At 40.8% G+C, this 19,447-nt stretch overlaps 1 protein-coding gene across 2 annotated transcripts in view; it reads left to right on the forward strand.

Annotated features, from left to right (window-relative positions):
• Positions 1 to 19,447, forward strand: part of RAPGEF5 (Rap guanine nucleotide exchange factor 5) — a 163,749-nt gene that overhangs the window by 125,684 nt on the left and 18,618 nt on the right. For both annotated transcript variants that reach the window (XM_054191163.1, XM_054191164.1), the window contains exons 12-21: positions 319 to 397; positions 2,457 to 2,601; positions 4,467 to 4,564; positions 5,210 to 5,240; positions 6,184 to 6,262; positions 9,256 to 9,405; positions 12,108 to 12,205; positions 14,016 to 14,138; positions 15,395 to 15,573; positions 18,897 to 18,987. In XM_054191163.1, coding sequence (XP_054047138.1) covers positions 319 to 397; positions 2,457 to 2,601; positions 4,467 to 4,564; positions 5,210 to 5,240; positions 6,184 to 6,262; positions 9,256 to 9,405; positions 12,108 to 12,205; positions 14,016 to 14,138; positions 15,395 to 15,573; positions 18,897 to 18,987 — 1,073 coding nt within the window. The remainder of the gene's footprint in view (positions 1 to 318; positions 398 to 2,456; positions 2,602 to 4,466; positions 4,565 to 5,209; positions 5,241 to 6,183; positions 6,263 to 9,255; positions 9,406 to 12,107; positions 12,206 to 14,015; positions 14,139 to 15,394; positions 15,574 to 18,896; positions 18,988 to 19,447) is intronic.

Raw genomic sequence — 19,447 nt, forward strand, 5'->3', positions numbered from 1 at the left:
AGGCAGCAGAGACAACCAGGATGGTGGTGTTCATGATAAGGACTCTTTCTTACTGATTCCTGAACTGTGGCTTATTTTATGCATACTCGTGCTAGTTGGTTCTTATGAGAGCTGAGGATGTGCTTGTTAAATAAAGGATCTGATCTCTGCAGCGGCGATGTATTGTTTGAAACGTAGTTTGATGTATTCTGTATGCTTTGGATCTTTTTTTGGGGGGGAGGGGGTCCTATTCCTACCATGCACACTAAGAGGAGTAGATATTCTCTTCCTCCTCTTGCTAATAAATTGTACCTTGGGCTTTTTTGTCTTCCTCTGCAGAAACTCTCCTGGATGACTTCCTTCTCACGTACACAGTCTTCATGACGACTGATGACTTGTGCCAGGCACTTCTGAGGCAATATCCTTTTATTAAGCGTTGTATTAACAGAGGTCACACACTTACACTTAGGTTTATATATTGTCAAGCCTTGTATCAAAAGTAGTAAATTGCATGCCTGGGATAATTAATTTTGCTCTTTGCATATTGGTATAATTGAAGTACAACTCCGCGTGTTTATTTTGATGTTGCATGTAAAAATGGTGAGAAAAGAGAACAATTGTCAAATATTTATTATGGCATGCTTAGAAGGTGGACTGCACTTGGGGTTTTGGCATCACACCCTATGAAATGCATGAATAAGTAGGAGAAACTTCAGAAGAGAGCAATGGGAATTATCAGAATTCTAGAAAAAAAAGACCTGCAAAGAAGTATTGAAAGAATTGGGATTGTTCTACTGACAAAAGGGAATCTATAAATGAGACAGCCTTCACAGGATAAGGAAGTCAGGGCTTAGCCTTCCTACCTTTAGGTAAAAGAGGAAGGGAAGAATCTATTCCCATACCAATTCCGAATGGGACAAGAGGCAGTGAGATTAAATTGCTGTAAACCAGTTTCATGTTAGACACTACAATATGAAAAGAAACACTGGAGTGGAAAACGTGAGACAGTAGAATCTTTGATATTGGAGAATATTAAGAAGAAGAAACTAGAAAATATATTCAAGGATAGCATAGGGTATATGTGAGCCTCTCAGGGTGGACTAGTTAGGGTGGACTTGGATGGACTAGTTTAGCTGATCTTTCAGGGTCTCTTCAGTCCAATTTTCATAAAGTTTTGTGATACTTGGAATTCAATTTGAATCTGTAGCTTCCCAAAGTTCAGGTTTTATTGTTTTCTTAAGTCAAATAGGTTGTGGAGGAAGAGATCAAACTGGAAACATTACATCCAAATTTGGATACGAGTTCCCCTAGTTGGCATGTGCCTGTAAATAGAGAGAGAGAGATATTAAAACATTTAGCTTTTCTGTAGCTGAGAAATCAATAAACAGAAAATTCTTGCTCTGAAGTTGAATGTACAAAGCTAAAGCTGCCTCTGAATAAGCCTGTACCCAAAAGACACCTAACTCATAGCAGCCAAGCAATTTTCTGTCTGCTGGTTTGGTTTAAAGTTACATAAAACTTTCTAACTGTTATGAAATAACATTTAAAATGGGGTTAAGACCTATCCAGACCTATACATTAATTCTTAAGTACCTGTATCTGTGTAATACATTTCAAAATATGTGACGAGAAAAAAAGAATAAGTATTTTACAATCTCTGCTCCTTTTATCATGTAATACAGTGTATAAGTCTTAACTGATTTTGAGGTAAAAGAATTTATTTCTTGTATTTCCAATTACTTCCATAATCTGTGGGTTATTGTTTGAATGAACTTGTAGCTATAAAATGAACTTGTTTTTCTTTTTTTTTTTTTTCTTTCTTTTTTTTTTCCCTCCTTACCTTTTGTGGTGAAAACGTCATCTTTCACCTAATCAAAGAAAGAACAGTGAAGGGACAAGAACAATGTACAAAGTTGGGTATCTTCTGTCATTTGGTGTTTCTGCTTTGTGAATAGAGAACAATGGTGGAAATAGATTCTTTCACCTTCCTTTTTTTTTTATTTTAATAGTGTTATTTCTGCAGATAGTGTAATTTGTGCAGGGAAAAAGAAACTGACTTCCTCTGCCTGGGTTTTTTGTTGTTGTTAATGATGCATTGTCCTCCTTCCTCCAGACATTCATGTTGACATCAGTGTGCAGGACAAAGGTTTGTTCACAGTTCGGCAGAAAAGATATGACTCGACATTGTATAATTCATTTTGAATTGATTTTACTGTTATAGACTCACCTCTCTAATCTGTAAAGGAAAAAAAAAAATCCTGTTGGCACAGGAGATGAACTGACATTTCTATTACCAAGCATTTCGTTCCAAAATGTTGATGAACCTCCTAAAGCTCCAGATGGGATAAAGCATGTAAAGCTGAGCAATGTAGTGAAAACATCTTTCATTAGCAACTGAGATGATTGCAAAGTCTTTTCCATCACTTAATTTTTAGGTTTAAGTGAGACCTTAGTATTTTTTCCTTAACCTGCTATACCTATTGTGTCAAGAATCACCAAGGGAAAGAAGACGACTCTGATGTGTCCTGTAGGAAACGAAAAGTCTTGCATTTGGTGTCTCAGTGGACTTCTCTCTACAAAGACTGGTTACACGAAGATGAGCATTTAAAACAATTTTTAAAGGTATTGCAACACTTTCTGACACGTTTCAGCACTGTGTAATTATCATGCTATGTCTAAAAAGCCCCAACAACAAAATCTATAATATAAAATGTTTCTTCCTTGAATGCCTTAGAGATAGTCAGATTGGAGAGAAAGTCTGTAATGTCAGTACATTCAACGTCAAAAACATTACTTTCAGATATGAAACTAGAAAATGGGAAAATTTAGGAAAGTAAGAAAACTACAAAGATGTGGAGGTTCCTTGAACACAGTGGTCATCTCTGCCAGAACAGGGTCCACAGTTAGTACGCAGAGGATCGCAAATGAAGAGAGAGTTTTGTGGTCCTTGTAAGAGATGCTACTTTGACTGAGGAGTGAAATGCTATTCCACAGTGTTTGTCAGGTGCACACAGAGAGCAGCACAGCTTCATGTATTTATAATAAATAAAATTATGTCCTTACTTATAAGTGAGGATCTTCTAGTCTTTCTGAATGAGTTCCGGAAGCTTTTATAATTCTCTTGAAAATTTGCAAATACCCATGTTGTCGCTGACCTGAGATCCATGTGGTTCTTGATTTTATTTCATTTTTTTCCCTGCTCGTTGAAAGATGAAAGTATTTTAGGAGACTTTGCAGGAAAGTTTTTGGAGGAAACTCTTTGTCTGCAAGTAGAGATCTTCTTAAGAGTCTTTTTGCTGTCTTCAGTCATTCGCTCAAGATAAAGAGGTGAAACATTGGACTTAATTTGATGAAAGTCTTGAGCTTCCCGTTCTTTTTTTGTTTGTTTGGTTTGGTTTTGGAGTAGGACACACTGCATGTGAAAGCAGAGACCTCAGGATTTGTGCTGTTTGGTCCCAGAAGTATAGTGCTGTCCTGGAAAGGGGGCATTGTTCCAGCCGTCAGTTAGGTTCCATTGCGTTGCACCTGTCTTGATGCAGGGCTTGTCTTTCTGGCCACGGAGGGGTGTGACTGTGCATTGTCACGCAGTTTCTTTGCTTGAGGCTTCTGCGCAACATTAAGCAGCAGCAATGTTAATGGTGGCTGAAGTTATATGTGCAAAAACAATATATAGGATTGTAGGCCAGAATCATTCACGCTGAAATTTATGAATGTAGGAGTGTTAATTGGGCGAAAGCAAACCTGATGACTCAGCTCATACATATGGTCCTCATTTTCTTGAAAGGGAAAGAGAAGGATCTACGTGCAGATTCTGAAAAGGTATAGAGAAAATAGTTCCTAGAATTTCAATCATGAGAACCAATTCAGCTTATTTACCTCTTATCCGAGGTAGCGTCTTTTACATTTAACTGAGGTTCCTGATTGATGATATTCACACAATGCCTCCCCCAAAAATAAGAAGTAGGGTTGATTTATTTATTTATTGGTTTACAACTAGGAGTATGTTGTTATTTGTTTGTGAGAGACATCAACTCAATTTAAAATGCATGCAAATGTGAGGAAAAGTGAAGGAGAACATTCTCCATTTTAAAAGTCTTAATCAAATGAACCTGGTTGTTATCATTTTGGGTAAGTGATGATGGTATGGTGTGTTCTCATGCTTCAGAATGTGTTCTTCTGACCAAACCCAGATTTTGTGTAATGGCCACAAGTGTTGTTTTAAATCTTCCGGTTTGTAGACAAATGAGTGTCAACATTTTGCCCTCTCGCTTGGTGATGACACAGAGAGTGTTTCTCCAAAGGCAAGCTGGATATTGACCAGTCTGGAAATTTAAACAGGAACATTCTCTCCTTATGGGTCTTGCAGAAATACAATGATGAAATTTGTTTTAGTAAGCTAGTGCCTGAACTGATTTAGACCGCTAATGGGATGCTTTAGATTTATGTTTGCGTTGTCAGATCTTTGCAGATACTGTTTTATTTTGTAGACGATATACAGGAATGTGTTAGATGATGTGTATGAATATCCCATTCTTGAGAAGGACCTGAAAGAATTTCAGAAGATACTTGGGATGCATCGTCGTCAGTAAGTATTGATTATATTTGTGATCAAGTCTCCTTTTATTTAGACTGTAATTTATTTTTGTTGTCTTCTTGCTGTAATTCATGAAGGTGATGAGTGATACAAGTACTGTATTCATTTTTACAAATCATCTCATCTTTAAGCTAAAGCTGGATTATTCAGTCTTCTCTGATGTTTGTTGGGTGGTGTGTGTGGTTCAGCAGTCACTCCCGTCAATTTTGGTTGCAATGACTTGCAAGTAGAGTGATACTTTGTGGAAAAGCTGGCAAAATTTCCCTTGGAAGCTGCAGTCTGTGACTTCAGGTGGTACCTTCATTCTCATTCTCTTTCTGCAATCTGCACTACTGAGAAGTAAATCTCTTTTGCGATAGTTATCTCAGGGTTACTATTTTACTAATAATTATGGTATTTGTACTCCAACAAATGGGAGTTTTTTTCTGTGGTTTGGCCCCTGGGAAGTGGAAAGAGCTGTGTCCCTGAGGGTGGCCCTGACTGCTTACCCTGGGGACCCGAGCTGTGTCTGTGTTCTCCAGCAGCTCGTGGGCTGGCAGCATTGCTTTTCACTACATCCTTTGTGCCAGTGACGGAAACTTCCTTTTCCTAATCTTTGGATGGAACAAATAATTTGGATTTTCCTTTTTGTTTCAGCACTGTAGATGAATATTCACCTCACCGAAAGGTAAGGCAGACCTAATTGTTGCTGGTTGCTAGATAACTTCCCATCTCACTTTCTTCCCTTCTGCCCGCTTTACTTTCTTTTCTTGGCTTCCCAATTGAAAGTGACTGGTGGCCAAAAACATGACAGGATACATCAGTGAGGTTAGACCTGCAACGTTGCTTAAGGAATTTTTTTTTTTTTTTCCTCGTTGTCAGCTGTGTGAGCTAACCTGCAGTGGCTGTGACAGTATTAGCATCTTAACAAGAGGCTCTGAGATGTCAGAATTCAGGAGAGGCCCGGGAGCGTGTCCCCACCGGGCTGGAGAAATGTAGCAACCTGGGCAAACCAGGCCGAGCACAGGCATTGACTACGGATGTCAAGTAGGCAGAGCAAAGGGGGGGATTTGTTGTGACAGGGACAGAGAAAGAAAGAGAGGAACATGAATCCGTCTATTTATCTGGAGGGAGAAGACGCAGCCAGGGAAAGCTGGCGTACAGGCTGCACGGAGGGGAATTGCTGTGCTCGTCAAATTTATGGGGCTGAAGCTGAAGTGTGTAATAAGCTTAAAATGTTACTGCAGAAATGTGGAAGGCAGAGCGTGAGATTGCAGTGAAATTGCTAAATAGGCTGATTGGTACATAGGAAATGTATATAAGAATAAGAGTGTAAGATATGGGCTATGAACGTGGCTACAGAGAACCTTGAATCATCCAGGCTGCTTAGCCTAGGCATGTCCTGCTTCCTCCAAAATCCCCACCTTGGCCATTATTTAGTAAGGCAACTCCCAGTTCACTGATCCAAGAAGGGGTGGGTGGATTTCCTATACAGAAACCTTTTTGGCCAGATGTCCGGGCTGAATGTTGTGTTGTGTGAATTACTGCTTTGTAAAGAACAAGGATGCAGAGAGTCACTGTTGTCTCTTTTTTCTTTTTTTTTTTTTTTTTTCTCCCACACTCCCTCACAGAATAAAACCTTTTTCCACCAATTCAGTCTAAAGGAGAACTGGCTGCAGCACAGAGGAACCATGAATGAAACAGAAGAAAGTAAGTATGATTGAAAGAGTGGAGGAAAAACTCCAAAACTGCGAAATTGTTTCTCAAGGGCTGCCCATAGTGTAATTTTTTTTTTTTAACTGACATGCGGCTTCTGAACAGGACCTTAGGACCACAAAAGGAGGAAGATTTGACTGTGTAAGGTTAACTTCCCACCTCCTACTCTGCAGGGGTTCAACAGTGACATGACATCTCAAAGGCTTTTTGACCCTTTCGGGTTCCTGCAGCAGCCCTGTGGCAGAGCTGTGTGCCTCCCAGGAATGCTGGCAGCCCATCCACCGGGCATTATTCCTGCTCCATTTCATGCTCTCGGTCTCTTGACCTAGATCTTGGTTGCAAAAGGTGAATGAATGAGCCTGTCACATGAAATGGGCCAGGATCTGCTACCTCTGGGAACGCGCCTTGATTCCTTCTCTCCTTGAAAACGTCTCCATGTGGAGTGCAAGGTGCCACTTCGCTTTAATGTCAAGCATTTCAAAATGCGATTTCCCTTCCTCACTACTAATGCAACAACACGGTGAGGCTGTCGCCCTCCTGCAATGCCCGTACAAGGAAGGAGCCAGGGAGGAGGATAAAGCCGGGTACAGAGAACAGGCAGAAGGACCTCCTACCTGGAAGTCTCACCCTAGGATGATATATCTTCAGTTCTCACTGGGAACAAATGTCCGGAAGTTTACTTGAAGTCAGGATATTTTTAGCGCTCATTTGTGACAGAATAAAAACTGAGCTCCTTCAATGCCAAATCTTTCCATACAATACATGCTGCTCATAGATATCCTCTTTCCGTGCTTCAAATGCAAGTTTATTTGAGGCTTACGTTATCAAGGCTGCTTCTAAAAATGTCGTTTCTGGATGAGAACCCCCACACTCATTCTTCTTAAAAAGTCAGACATGGTTCATGGGTGAATGGGGGGGAAGTGTGCTGTCACCAGAGAGGGGACAGACTGCATGGCTGTGGGGACATGAAGGGCAGGACCCATCAAGGCCAGCCCTGACTGGGTTAAATTGCTTTTATCTCACTCCCTGAGAGCGTGAGCCATGGAAGATGATGGGATTGAGGGAATGAAATCGCAAAAGTGGAGTTGGGGAGAGGAGAGACAGGCGCTGAGGGTGAACATCTAAGTCGGTGCAATGGAGTGCTGCTGCTGCTGGCACTTGTGGAGGATGGGTCTGTCCAAGCCGCACCCTGCCACTGGGCCGGAGGCATTTTATCCCCTAATGTAAGCATTACCAGCGTGACCTGCAGCCTATGGCTGCTTCCTCCTACTGGCATTCCCTCCTGCAGCTCACAGAGGAGCAGTGGAGGCTCCTGGAAGAGAGGACGTGGTCCATGCCAATAGATACCACAGACAGGATGTTTGAAAGGTGCATTGGGGAGCAGGCTTTGGGAGAATCGGTGTGACGGTTGTGCTTGAGAACCTGACCTGTGGGTTGGTTTAGTTCGATGTTAAACAAAAGGATATGTCAGTAGCCCAGTTATAAATTAACATATTGCTGTCATCTTCCCATCCCGAATGACAGAGGGAGATTTCAAACAAATTCGCTGTAGGCAAGTTGTGTTGCATGCTGCATATGGAAGCCAAATATTTCTGTCAGATTTTTTAAAATATATTTTTCTACCTAGTAGTTTAGTGTGCAATTTGTTGTCTCTATCTTTTAATGAGTTATATCCATTCCGAAGAGAGATTCTGCCATAGGATCAACATCTGATTTACTGTCTGTCAGCAGAGACAGGTGAAGAAAAAATTATAAAATCAAATTACTTTTCTTCCCCAAGGTTAAATGTTAAGTTCCTCCTTCCTTCTCATCTTCATTTTTTCTTTACTACAAGAGAAGAAAAAGGCTATTCTCGAGGACAGAGTTCTTAGCCACTTCTGGCATGGTCTCAGTTAATGAAAGTGCCCTGAAGCCACGAAGACTTGTAGGACAAACAAAGAGTTATTACTACATACATCTGTCAATAAAAATAATTTAAAAATATAGGATTTCTGGCAAAGAAAAGTTTTGTCTTATACTGACATGGTAGCAGCCTGTCTGCAATAAGAACTGCTAGTGTAGAAGGAAGGAAAGTTTAATTAAGCGTTGAAGTGAGTATGAAACCAAGAGTTGTGGTGATTCTTAATAGCAGATGTTGTGATTTTTGAAATATTTTTGTGAGTCTGCAGCTCTGTTTCTTCCCTTTTAAGTATGGCAGCTGTATTTCAAAGAACTGGCTACAGCGAACTCAGCAAAAGATGTAAACCTAAAATTCTGGCAAGCAGAAGGAGCAGAGCAGAAACAAAGTACTATCTGAGGTGACCACAGCGTTAACTGCTGGGACTCTCCTTCCCAGAGCCTCACCAGCTCATGGACTTCAGTGGAAGTGATGAGCCAGTGGAATTTCTCCAAACCAGTCCCTTTTATGTGTGCTGCAAGTGGTTCAGGGAAAGAGGTGTCACAACTAATTGCATTGCTGTTTGGGCAGCCTCTGCTGGTGCTAAAATACCCTGGCAATGCAAGCAGTTTAGATGTCTAGACAGATAAGGTAGCAGCAGTGGTTGAAGAGCATGGAGTGCTTTTCTTGCAAAGCCGCCTGTTCCAGGTGGAAGCGGAGGTCCAAAATAATTTCAGCAGCGGATATGGAATATACTGAAAGGACGGTGATTTATCTGAACCTAAAAGGAAGGGAGAAAAGATGGCAACAGCTGAGTTTGCAAAGAAGACAGGCTGTAGAGGAGGTTGTCCGTGACAAATCCTCACGGTAGGAAGTCTTAAATAGGTCTTGCTGTGAGGGTCTCTGTTTCCATTTGCTTGACCTTCTCATTTCCCAGGGTGAAGGGGTGGGAATGGGGGGAATGGTGACGTTTATGCTTAGTTTCGTGTCCCTGTGGGTCAGGCTGCGGCAGCCACCCAAGGCATGGCCACGGTTGGGTCTGCAAGGTTCTCCCCTGCTCTGTTCAGGTGTCCCTGCCTACTGCTGAGCGTGTCTTTCTTCCTTTGTGCAGTTTTCTGCCGTGTGTATATAACGGAGCACTCCTATGTCAGTGTGAAAGCTCAAGTATCCACTTCAGCTCAGGAGATACTGAAGATCGTAGCAGAAAAGATCCAGTACCCAGAAGAGGAGTTGGCGCTGGTGACAGTCACGTTCTCTGGCGGTAAATAACTTCCCTTCATCGGATTACTTACCTTTTAGTGCACCACGTAAGGGAGGGCTGACATTTTCTGGTGCAAGGATACAGCGGTTCTTGTGCGGGCCCACAGCTGGATGACCACGGGAACAATAAGGAGCTGCTTCCCAGAGAGTCGTTTCCATGGCAACAGCTCATTCTTGGGTACTGTTGGAGACAGCATCTCCTCACTGGCAAGAGAGAGCAAAGGACTCTCAGTCTCCATCAGCACTGCAAGATTTTATTTTTTCCCCACAGATAAATCTCCTGCTTTCGCATTTAAATTAATTTGGAAGGCGATGAGGCATGGTTTGCTTTAAAAATATAAAAGGGAATAACAAATACTATATGCGCGGCTGTTTCCTCATTTATGGCACGGGTAATGAATATTCTCCAACAGAAAGGAGGGGGACATATATTTGCACAGTGGAGACGAGAGCAAGCCAAGCAGTATTTTGTAAGCAGTCTTGCTTACAACTGACATTTTCTGCCTATTATATTTTTAATGTTTCTCATAAAACAGAAAGGCTTAATCTCTTTTTTAAGGAAGACCAGACTGATCGTGGGCTCATACTAGGGACCAGCCAAACCCCTAAGATTTTCTTTGGTTTTGATTTTTCTTTTTGGCAGGTCTCAAGCTCTTTGGTCAGATTGTTTTGCTCATTGCAGCGTCTTTTGGCTCTTGGGGAATATACAGGAAGCAATTTAACTGGGCGCGTGGAAATGCGAAGCTGCATCTACAAAAAGGGGCTAAGAGTGGAGAATATCTTGGCCGTATTCTCAGATAACGTTAGTTGGTGTTGATCCGTTGGGACAAAGGATGCATCCTTACAGATATAGCACTCGTTGCTAGTTCTTTGTCAGTCTAGTTAAATGAAATATACACAAATGCTGGCTTGTTCTGGTTATTTATTTGATTCAGAAGTGGAAGGTCACATTTTTCTCCCCCACGCTGAGCTCAATGAAATAGCCGGGTTTTTTTTTGCAAGGCACTGGTGTGGGTGGCCGGGAGATGGTGCCCTGCCCTGGTTATCCAGGGCCTGGGCATGGAGCGGCCACACAGGAGCATTACACGTAGGTGTCCTGGCCAGCCAGGCTACATCATTTGCAAGCACACTCTGTTTACCCTTGTGTGTGCCCAAACTCACCTCCAGTGTGTTTCATAGTGCTGCAAAATCACTGCGCTGCTGCTGTTTGTCAGGTCTTGCGCTCCTGTTCAAGAGCAGGGCAAGTTTAGCTTTGATAGCAATAGATCTGGTGCTAACTGCCAAACTTAGGTAAAGAAAACCAACAATTCATAAATAACAAAGCACACTATTATCTTTGGACCGCATTGGTTCCCAAGAAAGCCACAGAACAGAAGTGGTTGCCACTTGGCATTTGTACATGACCACTGTAACCCTAAAAATATTATTTAGTCACGTTGCCTGAATTAATTGGAGATACCACAATTTCAGTATCATTGTTCCTATGCATTGTCACTCCTGTGCTGCGAGCAATAAACATCACCCTGCTACAATTTTTTTTCTTTGATTTTTGGCCGTTTGCATGACTCAGAACTGTCATCTGCCACCCACTTGGAGGGCAGCAGCATGAGCATTGGAGAATGCATTTTTATCATACTCCTGAAACAAAACAAGCAAGTTCTTTTTATTCAAAATTACCTTGAAAAAAACATACTGGTAGTTCAACATAAATGTATCTGGTGTCGGTAGGAGCGCGGATAAGAGGGAAAACAGGCTGAAATGATGTTTGGCTCTCAGACTTCTCCTGGTCCTACTCCTCTCTCATGGGCAATGAAAAGTCCAAGGTAGCTGGCAACATGCTTGTAGTGCTTTTGGGTCCACATTAAAACAATCACTGCAATCGAATCTCGTGTGTCAGGTCTCCAGAAGATTATTTGGAGCCCACAGGATCAGAGAGTTTTCCCAGGGCAGACTTTTAGCAATGTTCTGGGTTTTGATTTATTTTTCCCCACACCTCTCTCTGATGCATCAAAGATTGCCCAGAGCTGAACTAGTACTCTGAAGTGGAGAGAAAGAAAGAAAGAAAAAAAAAAAAAAGGTCCTTTCTCTTTGCTACTAGTTTGGTGTGTCCCAGTCTTTTACTCAGATGTTTCCTAAATGAATTACTCTAGGTCTAGAGGGATTTCTGTAAATACCATACTGTAAAGGACTCTTCAGCTCTGCTCCATGGGGTGAATTTCACGGTGTTGAGAGTCTTTAAACTTCTTTTCCTATCGAATGGCTGCAGCTACTGATGACATCTCCACCCCTGCTCTCGTCTGCCAGTGACACGCAGCAGCTCAGTCTCTGGAGGCCGAGACGCTTTGCTCTAACAAAAGTCATGTTTACAGTGGATGCACCGGGTTGAAAAGAAATGTTGTATAATGCATAGGAGGTTAGGCTAGATGATTTAAGAGTCTCTTTCTGTTCTATCCTATGTGAACTCCAGGCTGAAAGCAGATGCTGGAACTTTTTGTGCTCTAGTGCAGCATCAGAGACATCCCGCCTTTATTGTGCCCGAACAGTATGGAGGTGACAGTCCTCACAGGGACTGGATTTGATGCTTAGTTACATTCTAAGAAGCTGATGTGGCTTTACAAATATATTTGTAATGTTTTTCTCATATTTATATATGGCTTTTACTCCTTTCCTAAAGCTTCTGTGTTTTGTTTTCTGTTTTTACAGAAAAACATGAACTACAACCAAATGACTTGGCTATCTCAAAATCTTTTGAGTCATCCAGTCGTATGTTTGTCTACCGAAAAGATCTGACTGATTCTTTGGTAAGGATGTGTATTGTATACTTCCCATTTTTTATTTGTCTGACTCCAGATCAAGAACTTAATATTCCTCTCAGAGGGCTTTTTCAATACAGAATTTATTTTTGGCTTCCTTAGTAAAGCTTACTGAGCTGCTCTGTACCTGAAAAAAAATAATATCTTGCATTAACAGCAGTTACTTGACTGAACAGTAATGGAATTTGTTCATCAATTTCAAATAGACCAAAGCTTCTGGACAGCTTAAATCTTTCAATCTACATCAGCTTGGAAAAGCTGACTTGTGCTTGTATAGGACTGGATGGGATGAGGATTATTCAGGGCCCACATGACTCCTTTTTTAAATTTTTTTTTTTTTTTTATTCTCCCCTCTTTGTACCGCTGTCACACTGAAAGTGGCTGGTACGTATTCACACAAGGTGATGGACAAACTCTGTGGAATTACTACACGTAGAAATAGATGTCGTGTGAGTTCTACCAGAATTACTGGGCATCAGTGTGACCCCAGTGTTGTGGCAGCCGCGTGGTCAGTCTGTGGCTGGTGTAAATCGCCGGTGGTATGTCCTTTTCCCTTCCTTCTGTCTGTCTCTCCGTCCTCTTGCTGGTGCTGGGGAGGGGAGCCAGGCAAAGGGCAGCAGGTCCCTCTCGTTCCCTCTGTCTTCAGAAACGAGGATCGCAGACTCTCTCCCCCCATGATTTCCCAAAACCCCAGTGAGGTGGGAATGGACGAGCACTCACAGAATTACTCTTTCACTAGTTTTCTGCTAATTATGCAGATGTTTTGAGGAAGGCGCAGGGACTGTATCGCAGCTGACTTCTGTGCGTTGTCAGTACCGCTAGGATCTGTGCATTCATCCTAGGGATGAGAAATGTCTATTTACATTTTGTTGGATCAATGTGCCCCGAAGAGCTGACACACCACTATCATTGTAATCTGTCATCCCCATTATCTCCGGCGTTCTAGCCACCTCTAAAAATGCGAATATTAAGGGAAGGTTTCCAGTGCAGACAGGTGACAGCCAATCTAGTTTCATTAGTTACATAATAAAAATCGCGAAACTTGCTGTAACTGTCAGAAACATAGCACCAAAGTAATGGCTTAACTGATAAGAATAATCTTTCATCTTGGCAGATGGTTCATGTGCCAAGTTTCAGCCTGATGAGGTAAAAAAACCCAAGAGAAATGCAAACCTTTGAAAATCCGAGCTAATAATGGCAGTGTCAAATGACCCTTAACACCAGCAGTACCAGTGCACCCCACAGTCATATGATAAGTAACTTTTATGAATCAGGACCCACAGTGTTTTAGTGTTTGTTGGTGATTACATTTGGACTAGATTAATCATAAAATGGATGGGTTTATGTTATTTGTAAAGGTGGATTGATGGGCAAGTAGTGCGTATTTATTCTAAATCCAGTGTGTTTGCAGAATGATTCCTTTAGCTTATAATACAAAAATTTCCTGGTGTCTTAATTCAGCTTTTCTTTTTGGATGGTTTCAGGGATTTTATTTTCATTATGCTGTCTACTTGGTCAGTGTTTTATATTCAAGGTTTGGAGAAAGAGAGAGAGGGAGAGGGAGAAGGCCTAATCCAATAGCAAATCATTGATCTTATTGACCCATTTCCTGTTTCAAGCTATTTATTAAATAGGCTATAACTCTTTGATTTTGATTAGTGGGGGGAAAAAACCCTCAGAGTGCACTTAGAGAAGATTACTTACTCAGCCCTGTTTGGTACCTTGGTCCAATAGCTGTTTCATTGCAGAACTTTTGGCACTTGCTGAGGATTTTTTTTGCTCTTGGCTATTGATTTAGAACCCGTTTGCTGAAAATGAGGAATTGCAGCAAAGGTCTGTGAGAATTTTGGGAATCAACACCTGGGATCTTGCCTTAGAACTAACAAACTTCGACTGGAGCCTCTTCAATGCAATTCACGAGGTAAGAAGCACCATGTCCACTTCAAGGTATATTAGTCTCATGCAGCCTGGTGCCATTATGATGTCCTGACGTTGCACCAGCGTTTTGGAGCATCGGTATTCCTTGCTGCTCAGTTCACCATCATGACAGCATGATTTGGCAGCTCTCAGTAGTGGTGGCATTGAATTGGGTTCGGGAAATGTGTTGCTATCCTTGATACTGAAAAAATTTGTCGAAGGTTTGTGACTTCCCTGTGCTTATATGTTCCCTGTATGCCTGGTGGGCTTTGTTGAGATTTGCCTCAAGAGAGTAAAAGAGCATGATTATGCTTTAAAAACCGACTGTGTGAATATGTTGTATATGCAAATTGTCCTTTGCACTGAATAATGTTCCAGTAAATAGAGGACTCCACAAATAGGTGTCCTTGATATCCCTTTAACCACAAAAGAATTCGCAGTTTCAGCAATTTAGATGGTCACATTACTATTCTTGTTAGACTTCAGTGAGATAAAAAATACTGGGCAGACTTTATAAAATGGGATAGTGGCCCCCTTCAGTGCCCATTGGGTTGTTTCAATGACTTCAGTAGGTTTTGGTGTGAGCTGCTGATAACAGTACAAAATGTCACTTGAAAATATCATTCACTGAACATCATGGTGTCTTTCTGAGAAAATGAATGGGAAATTCCCTTGCTTCTCATCAGGTGCTTTCCTTGATTTTTAATTTCAGGTTCTTTTATTCAGGTTAGACACTTTAAATCAAGTGAAGTTGATTTAAACTTGACTGGTCAAGTTTGGTGGGGTTTTGGGTTTTTTTGGGGTTTGTTTTGTTTGGTTGTTTTTTTTTCCCCCCAGAAATCGATATCCACACCTCTGTTCCTGAAAACTTGGCTATTTTTAGGAAGGAGTTTGAATGGAAATTTTTCAGATTCTGCAATGGTCTGATATAGTTGCGTTTTTATACTGCAACAGAAGTGATGAAATACAGAAAGATTGCTTATGTGCTATATCTGGCTGTAGCCAGAAGTGGAACTGCAGGAAATCTCACAAGAAAAGCACATCTTGCAGGACTTCCATGCCACTTGCCTACCGTAATAAGCCTCTAGACTTTTCTGTGCCAGACCTGGACCCTGATTCATTTGTGACTGGTTCATGGATAATGAAAAAATAACCATCTGTAACCAAGTCTTGTTTCAAAAACATGCTTCTAAATAATTTATAATTCATTTACATTTTAATTGTTTTTATATCCCTAATAATGTTGTCAATGTCTTCCAGCAAGAGCTGATATACTTCACGTTCAGCAGACAGGGAAGTGCTGAGAACACCGAGAATCTCAGTCTTCTGCTTCAAAGATGCAACGAGGTCCAGCTTTGGGTTGCCACTGAGATACTCCTCTGCAGCCAGCTGTGCAAACGTGTCCAGCTAGTCAAAAAGTTCATCAAGATTGCTGCCCAGTAAGTTACTCAAGTTGCAACAAAAATCCTCGAATTTCCCATGCTTTATTTGGTGAGCAGAGAAATAGGTGCAAAAAGCAAAGAAAGAAAACTAATTTGTCATCCTGTGTTTTAATAGTAAGCGTGCCTAGATAAAATATTCCATAAATAACAGCAGCAAACACTGTCCAAAATGAGATGTGGTGGAGTATGTGCTGCTCAAATCTTCCCTAGCAGCTTAGCCGCTGCATCTGCAGCGACAACCGCAAAATGCCTGATGATGCAGAGATATCTCCTTCCTGAGCAGAGGTAACCTGAGGACCATATTACAAAACTATTTGAGCAGCAACACAGTTACCCACCAAAGACTACACGGAAACCAAAAAAACCTCTGTTGTAATCTTTAAAGTCCTACCTGTAGAGGGGAAACTGGCTGGAGTAAGCTGTTGCCCCTTGTAATCCTCTCTGAAGTAATTTTTTATTTATTGGAGGGGGGGTTCTTCATTAATTAGATTTGGTCTATTAATTAGATAATGGTCTATTCTTGCACCATTACTAAATAGTGCTGGCATTTATTCTATGCCTTGGAACAGAATACAAATATATACTATACATAGAGAGTCCTTTTCTGTGTAACCACTCTTAGTAACCAAGGGAATAGAGCAATTTAAATATGTGCAACCGCTCTCCTTGCCTCTCTCTCCACTTGTTGGTTTTCTGCAATATTTGAATATGCATGTTCGTGGAAAATGTATAATTTGTTCCTTCATCGACTGGGTTGATTTAATTTGCAAGGCACTTACACAGAAAGGACTGTTCTCTGCTGAAGCAGTGCATTTGCTGAAATGAATTCTTCTAATCTAATCTAGTGTAACTCATAAATGTGATTTGATTTAGTTTGCAAGTCGTATGGTATCCAGTAGTATGTTCATATTCTGCCTTATCAATGGCTAAGTTTGGTCCAATTACATTAAAAACGGTCAGTTCCATATGTCTTGCTTGCATCACAGTAGCATCAATTTGCATTCCAAGGAAAATTTCACGTCTGTCCCGTATGAATAGGGATATATTTGTCACCAGACTAAAATGTTGCTCTATTTGAATTAATTCCATCTCTGTTAAGTGAAAAGCCAAAGTTTTGGAGACTAGATACAGTTGTCAGTAAACAGTAGTGAGGCTGTCCCCGTGCATTGCAGAAGCACCCATCGTCGCAGTTTGTAGATGGTGAAATAATGGATGCACAAATAAGTGAGTGTGTAGTTTGCTTGGGATCTTTTTTTTTTTTTTTAAAATCAGAAAAGCAGCTTTATAAAAGAAGACATTATCGTATCTCATCAGTTCTGGAAGAGTTGATGGAAGGGGAAAAACTAGGGTGGAAGGATGGTGTGCCAAGCACAAGACTGTCATCGTGAGGCACAAGCCAAGCAGCCCTGGTATTTTGTTTATGACTGAGGCAGAGAGGTAGGGAGCTGTGGGCAGCTCTGGCTGCCCCCTGTTACTTTCAGCTTGTCAGGAAAGCACCAACACTAAGATCTTATGTTCAACGTCTGTGTGCTTCACTGTCAAGGAGCTCCTGAGGAAGACAGAAGGCTTTTACATAAGTGTGTCAATGCATAAAAGAGAATATTTGAAACACAGATACCTACGCCACTGTTGATGAGCTAGTTGAAAATAGAAAACAAGTGATTCAATAAAGAAAATGAATAAGGATGTTGTTAGAAATGAACATCCTGAGGAGCTACAGAAACAGGTCAATGTAGGGTTAGAATAAATGGATTACAACAGCAGCCTTCTTGCTTCCCTATCAGGGGCTGACTGGAAAAGATGTACCTTCTCACTACAGTTCTTTGTGAGAAATGGGCCCAACCAGTCGACAGTTTATTCGGGCTGTGTTGGACACCTTTCTTGTTTTGGAATGAGTTACCTTTGGGAGCTGCCTGGCTTTAATGATAAAAGGAGTCTAAGCAACAAAGTTAGGATTAACTTTAAGATAGCTGAAGTGAAGTGAGAAATACGTCATCTCAAGATCGTTCACAGCGATGAGTGCAAGCTTTATAAAACTTGTAACAAGGATTGGCGTGTTTCCAGTCTAAGGCCTTGGCACGTACTTTTCCCTGATGATAAATCCCAGTGAAGGCAGTGGATTCATTCATACTTAAAATTATCTTAAAAGAGGATTTCTTACTGTCACACACACGTGCACACGTATGTTTATAGTGGTCTTCAAGAACCTGCAGGAGGAAGGGGAATCTTTTCATCTGAAAAGGGCTCAACTTTTTAGGATTTCAAACTTCCTAATGGATTAGAAATAAGCAGGCTCTGATCGTATATAGTAGAATGTCAAAGATTAGAGGCATCAAGCAAATTCCATAGGGACCTGTGTTGGAATCAGTGCTAACTGCAACTAATTTATAGGGATATGTAAATTGAACATTAATCAGATTTTCAGACAATAAAAATGATGAGGGATTGCAAATGCATTGGAGGATAGAAAAGAAAAAGAATGATCTAAGGAGTCTAGTGGCATGTGCAAACAACAGTAGGATAAGATTTAATTTAGATAGATGCAAAGTAATTCAGCTAGAGAATGCTAATACTGAGCTCAAGAAATAAATTCATGATTGTAAAGAACAGTACCGTGACAGAGGTCATTGGGTGATAATAGATGACAAATTAAAGGCAAGGACAAAGTGTGATGCTGTTCCAAATAAATAATTTGATATTTGTTTTATACTTGCATAGGATAAAGGTGTAAGAACTTAGAGCCAAAACAGAAAATATGTTTCTCCTTCCCTCCCCGCTGTCTCACTACATCTCCTTGGTAAGAAGGAAATGCACGAGAGCAAAGTTAAAATAAATTACAAAGAATTCAATGAAGGATAATAACAGTATGGAAAAGCAGATTGCAGGCCATGACCACAAAGAGAAATTGAAGGAACCAATGATGTACAATTCACAGAAAAGATTAAAAAGGGGATGGAAATATTTATAATACAAAAGAATAGAGGTCAAGGAGTTATTCTGTATGGTAAAGGACAGCTGAGAGTAACTTGAACATTGAAAAGGGAAAATTACTTTTGACAGCAAAGGAAAAAAATAACCTGCCAACAACAGGGTTGATGAAACCGTGGAACGTTTGCTAAAAAACTTCTTAAAGACCCCATCACCTAGACTGCAGGTGGTCATGAGAGGACATTTAATGAGTTCATTATGTGGAAGATGATTGTACGTTAGTGCTGAGGGTTGAAATGGGACTCAGTAGCCTAGGATACCTGTGCATTCCATTTATCTCTGATTCCGAGTACAAAAAATCAGAATACAGCGTTCGTATTTTTATTCCACAGCTGTAAAGCCCAAAGAAATCTGAATTCATTCTTTGCTATTGTTATGGGTCTCAACACTGCATCCGTCAGCCGGCTGTCTCAGACGTGGGAGGTAAGACACATCTTTGTATCTTTTAGGCCCTATCAAAACCATTTCTCACAAAGGTTGCATACTGGTGAATTATCTTTTCTTTCTAATTATTGTTTTTTCATGCTGAAACCAAACATGGAGCGAGTGTTGGTAGAGAAACTTCTCTGTGGTTTGAAACCATAGATACATAGCTATTCAAATAAAACTAAATGTGTCCTTCCAGAGCTTTTAAAAAAGAACAAAGCAAGGTGATCTTACCCTCTGGAAGAAAAAAAAAAAAAAAAAAAAAGAGAGACGGGTAAATTATCCTAGCATTTTAAGTAGATGTCAGAAGAGAAAGTCTTATAAAGGTGGCTCCAAACAAACTGTACCTTATTGTGCAACAATTTCATTTTAAAAAAATACAAAGTAGAAATAAACCCTCTTTAATTCTCCTTTATCAGCTCTTTTGCAGCTGCTCATCTTATACAACAAAGTTAGG

Source organism: Rissa tridactyla, chromosome 2 (assembly GCF_028500815.1).
Source record: "Rissa tridactyla isolate bRisTri1 chromosome 2, bRisTri1.patW.cur.20221130, whole genome shotgun sequence".
NCBI classification, from domain to species: Eukaryota; Metazoa; Chordata; class Aves; order Charadriiformes; family Laridae; genus Rissa; species Rissa tridactyla.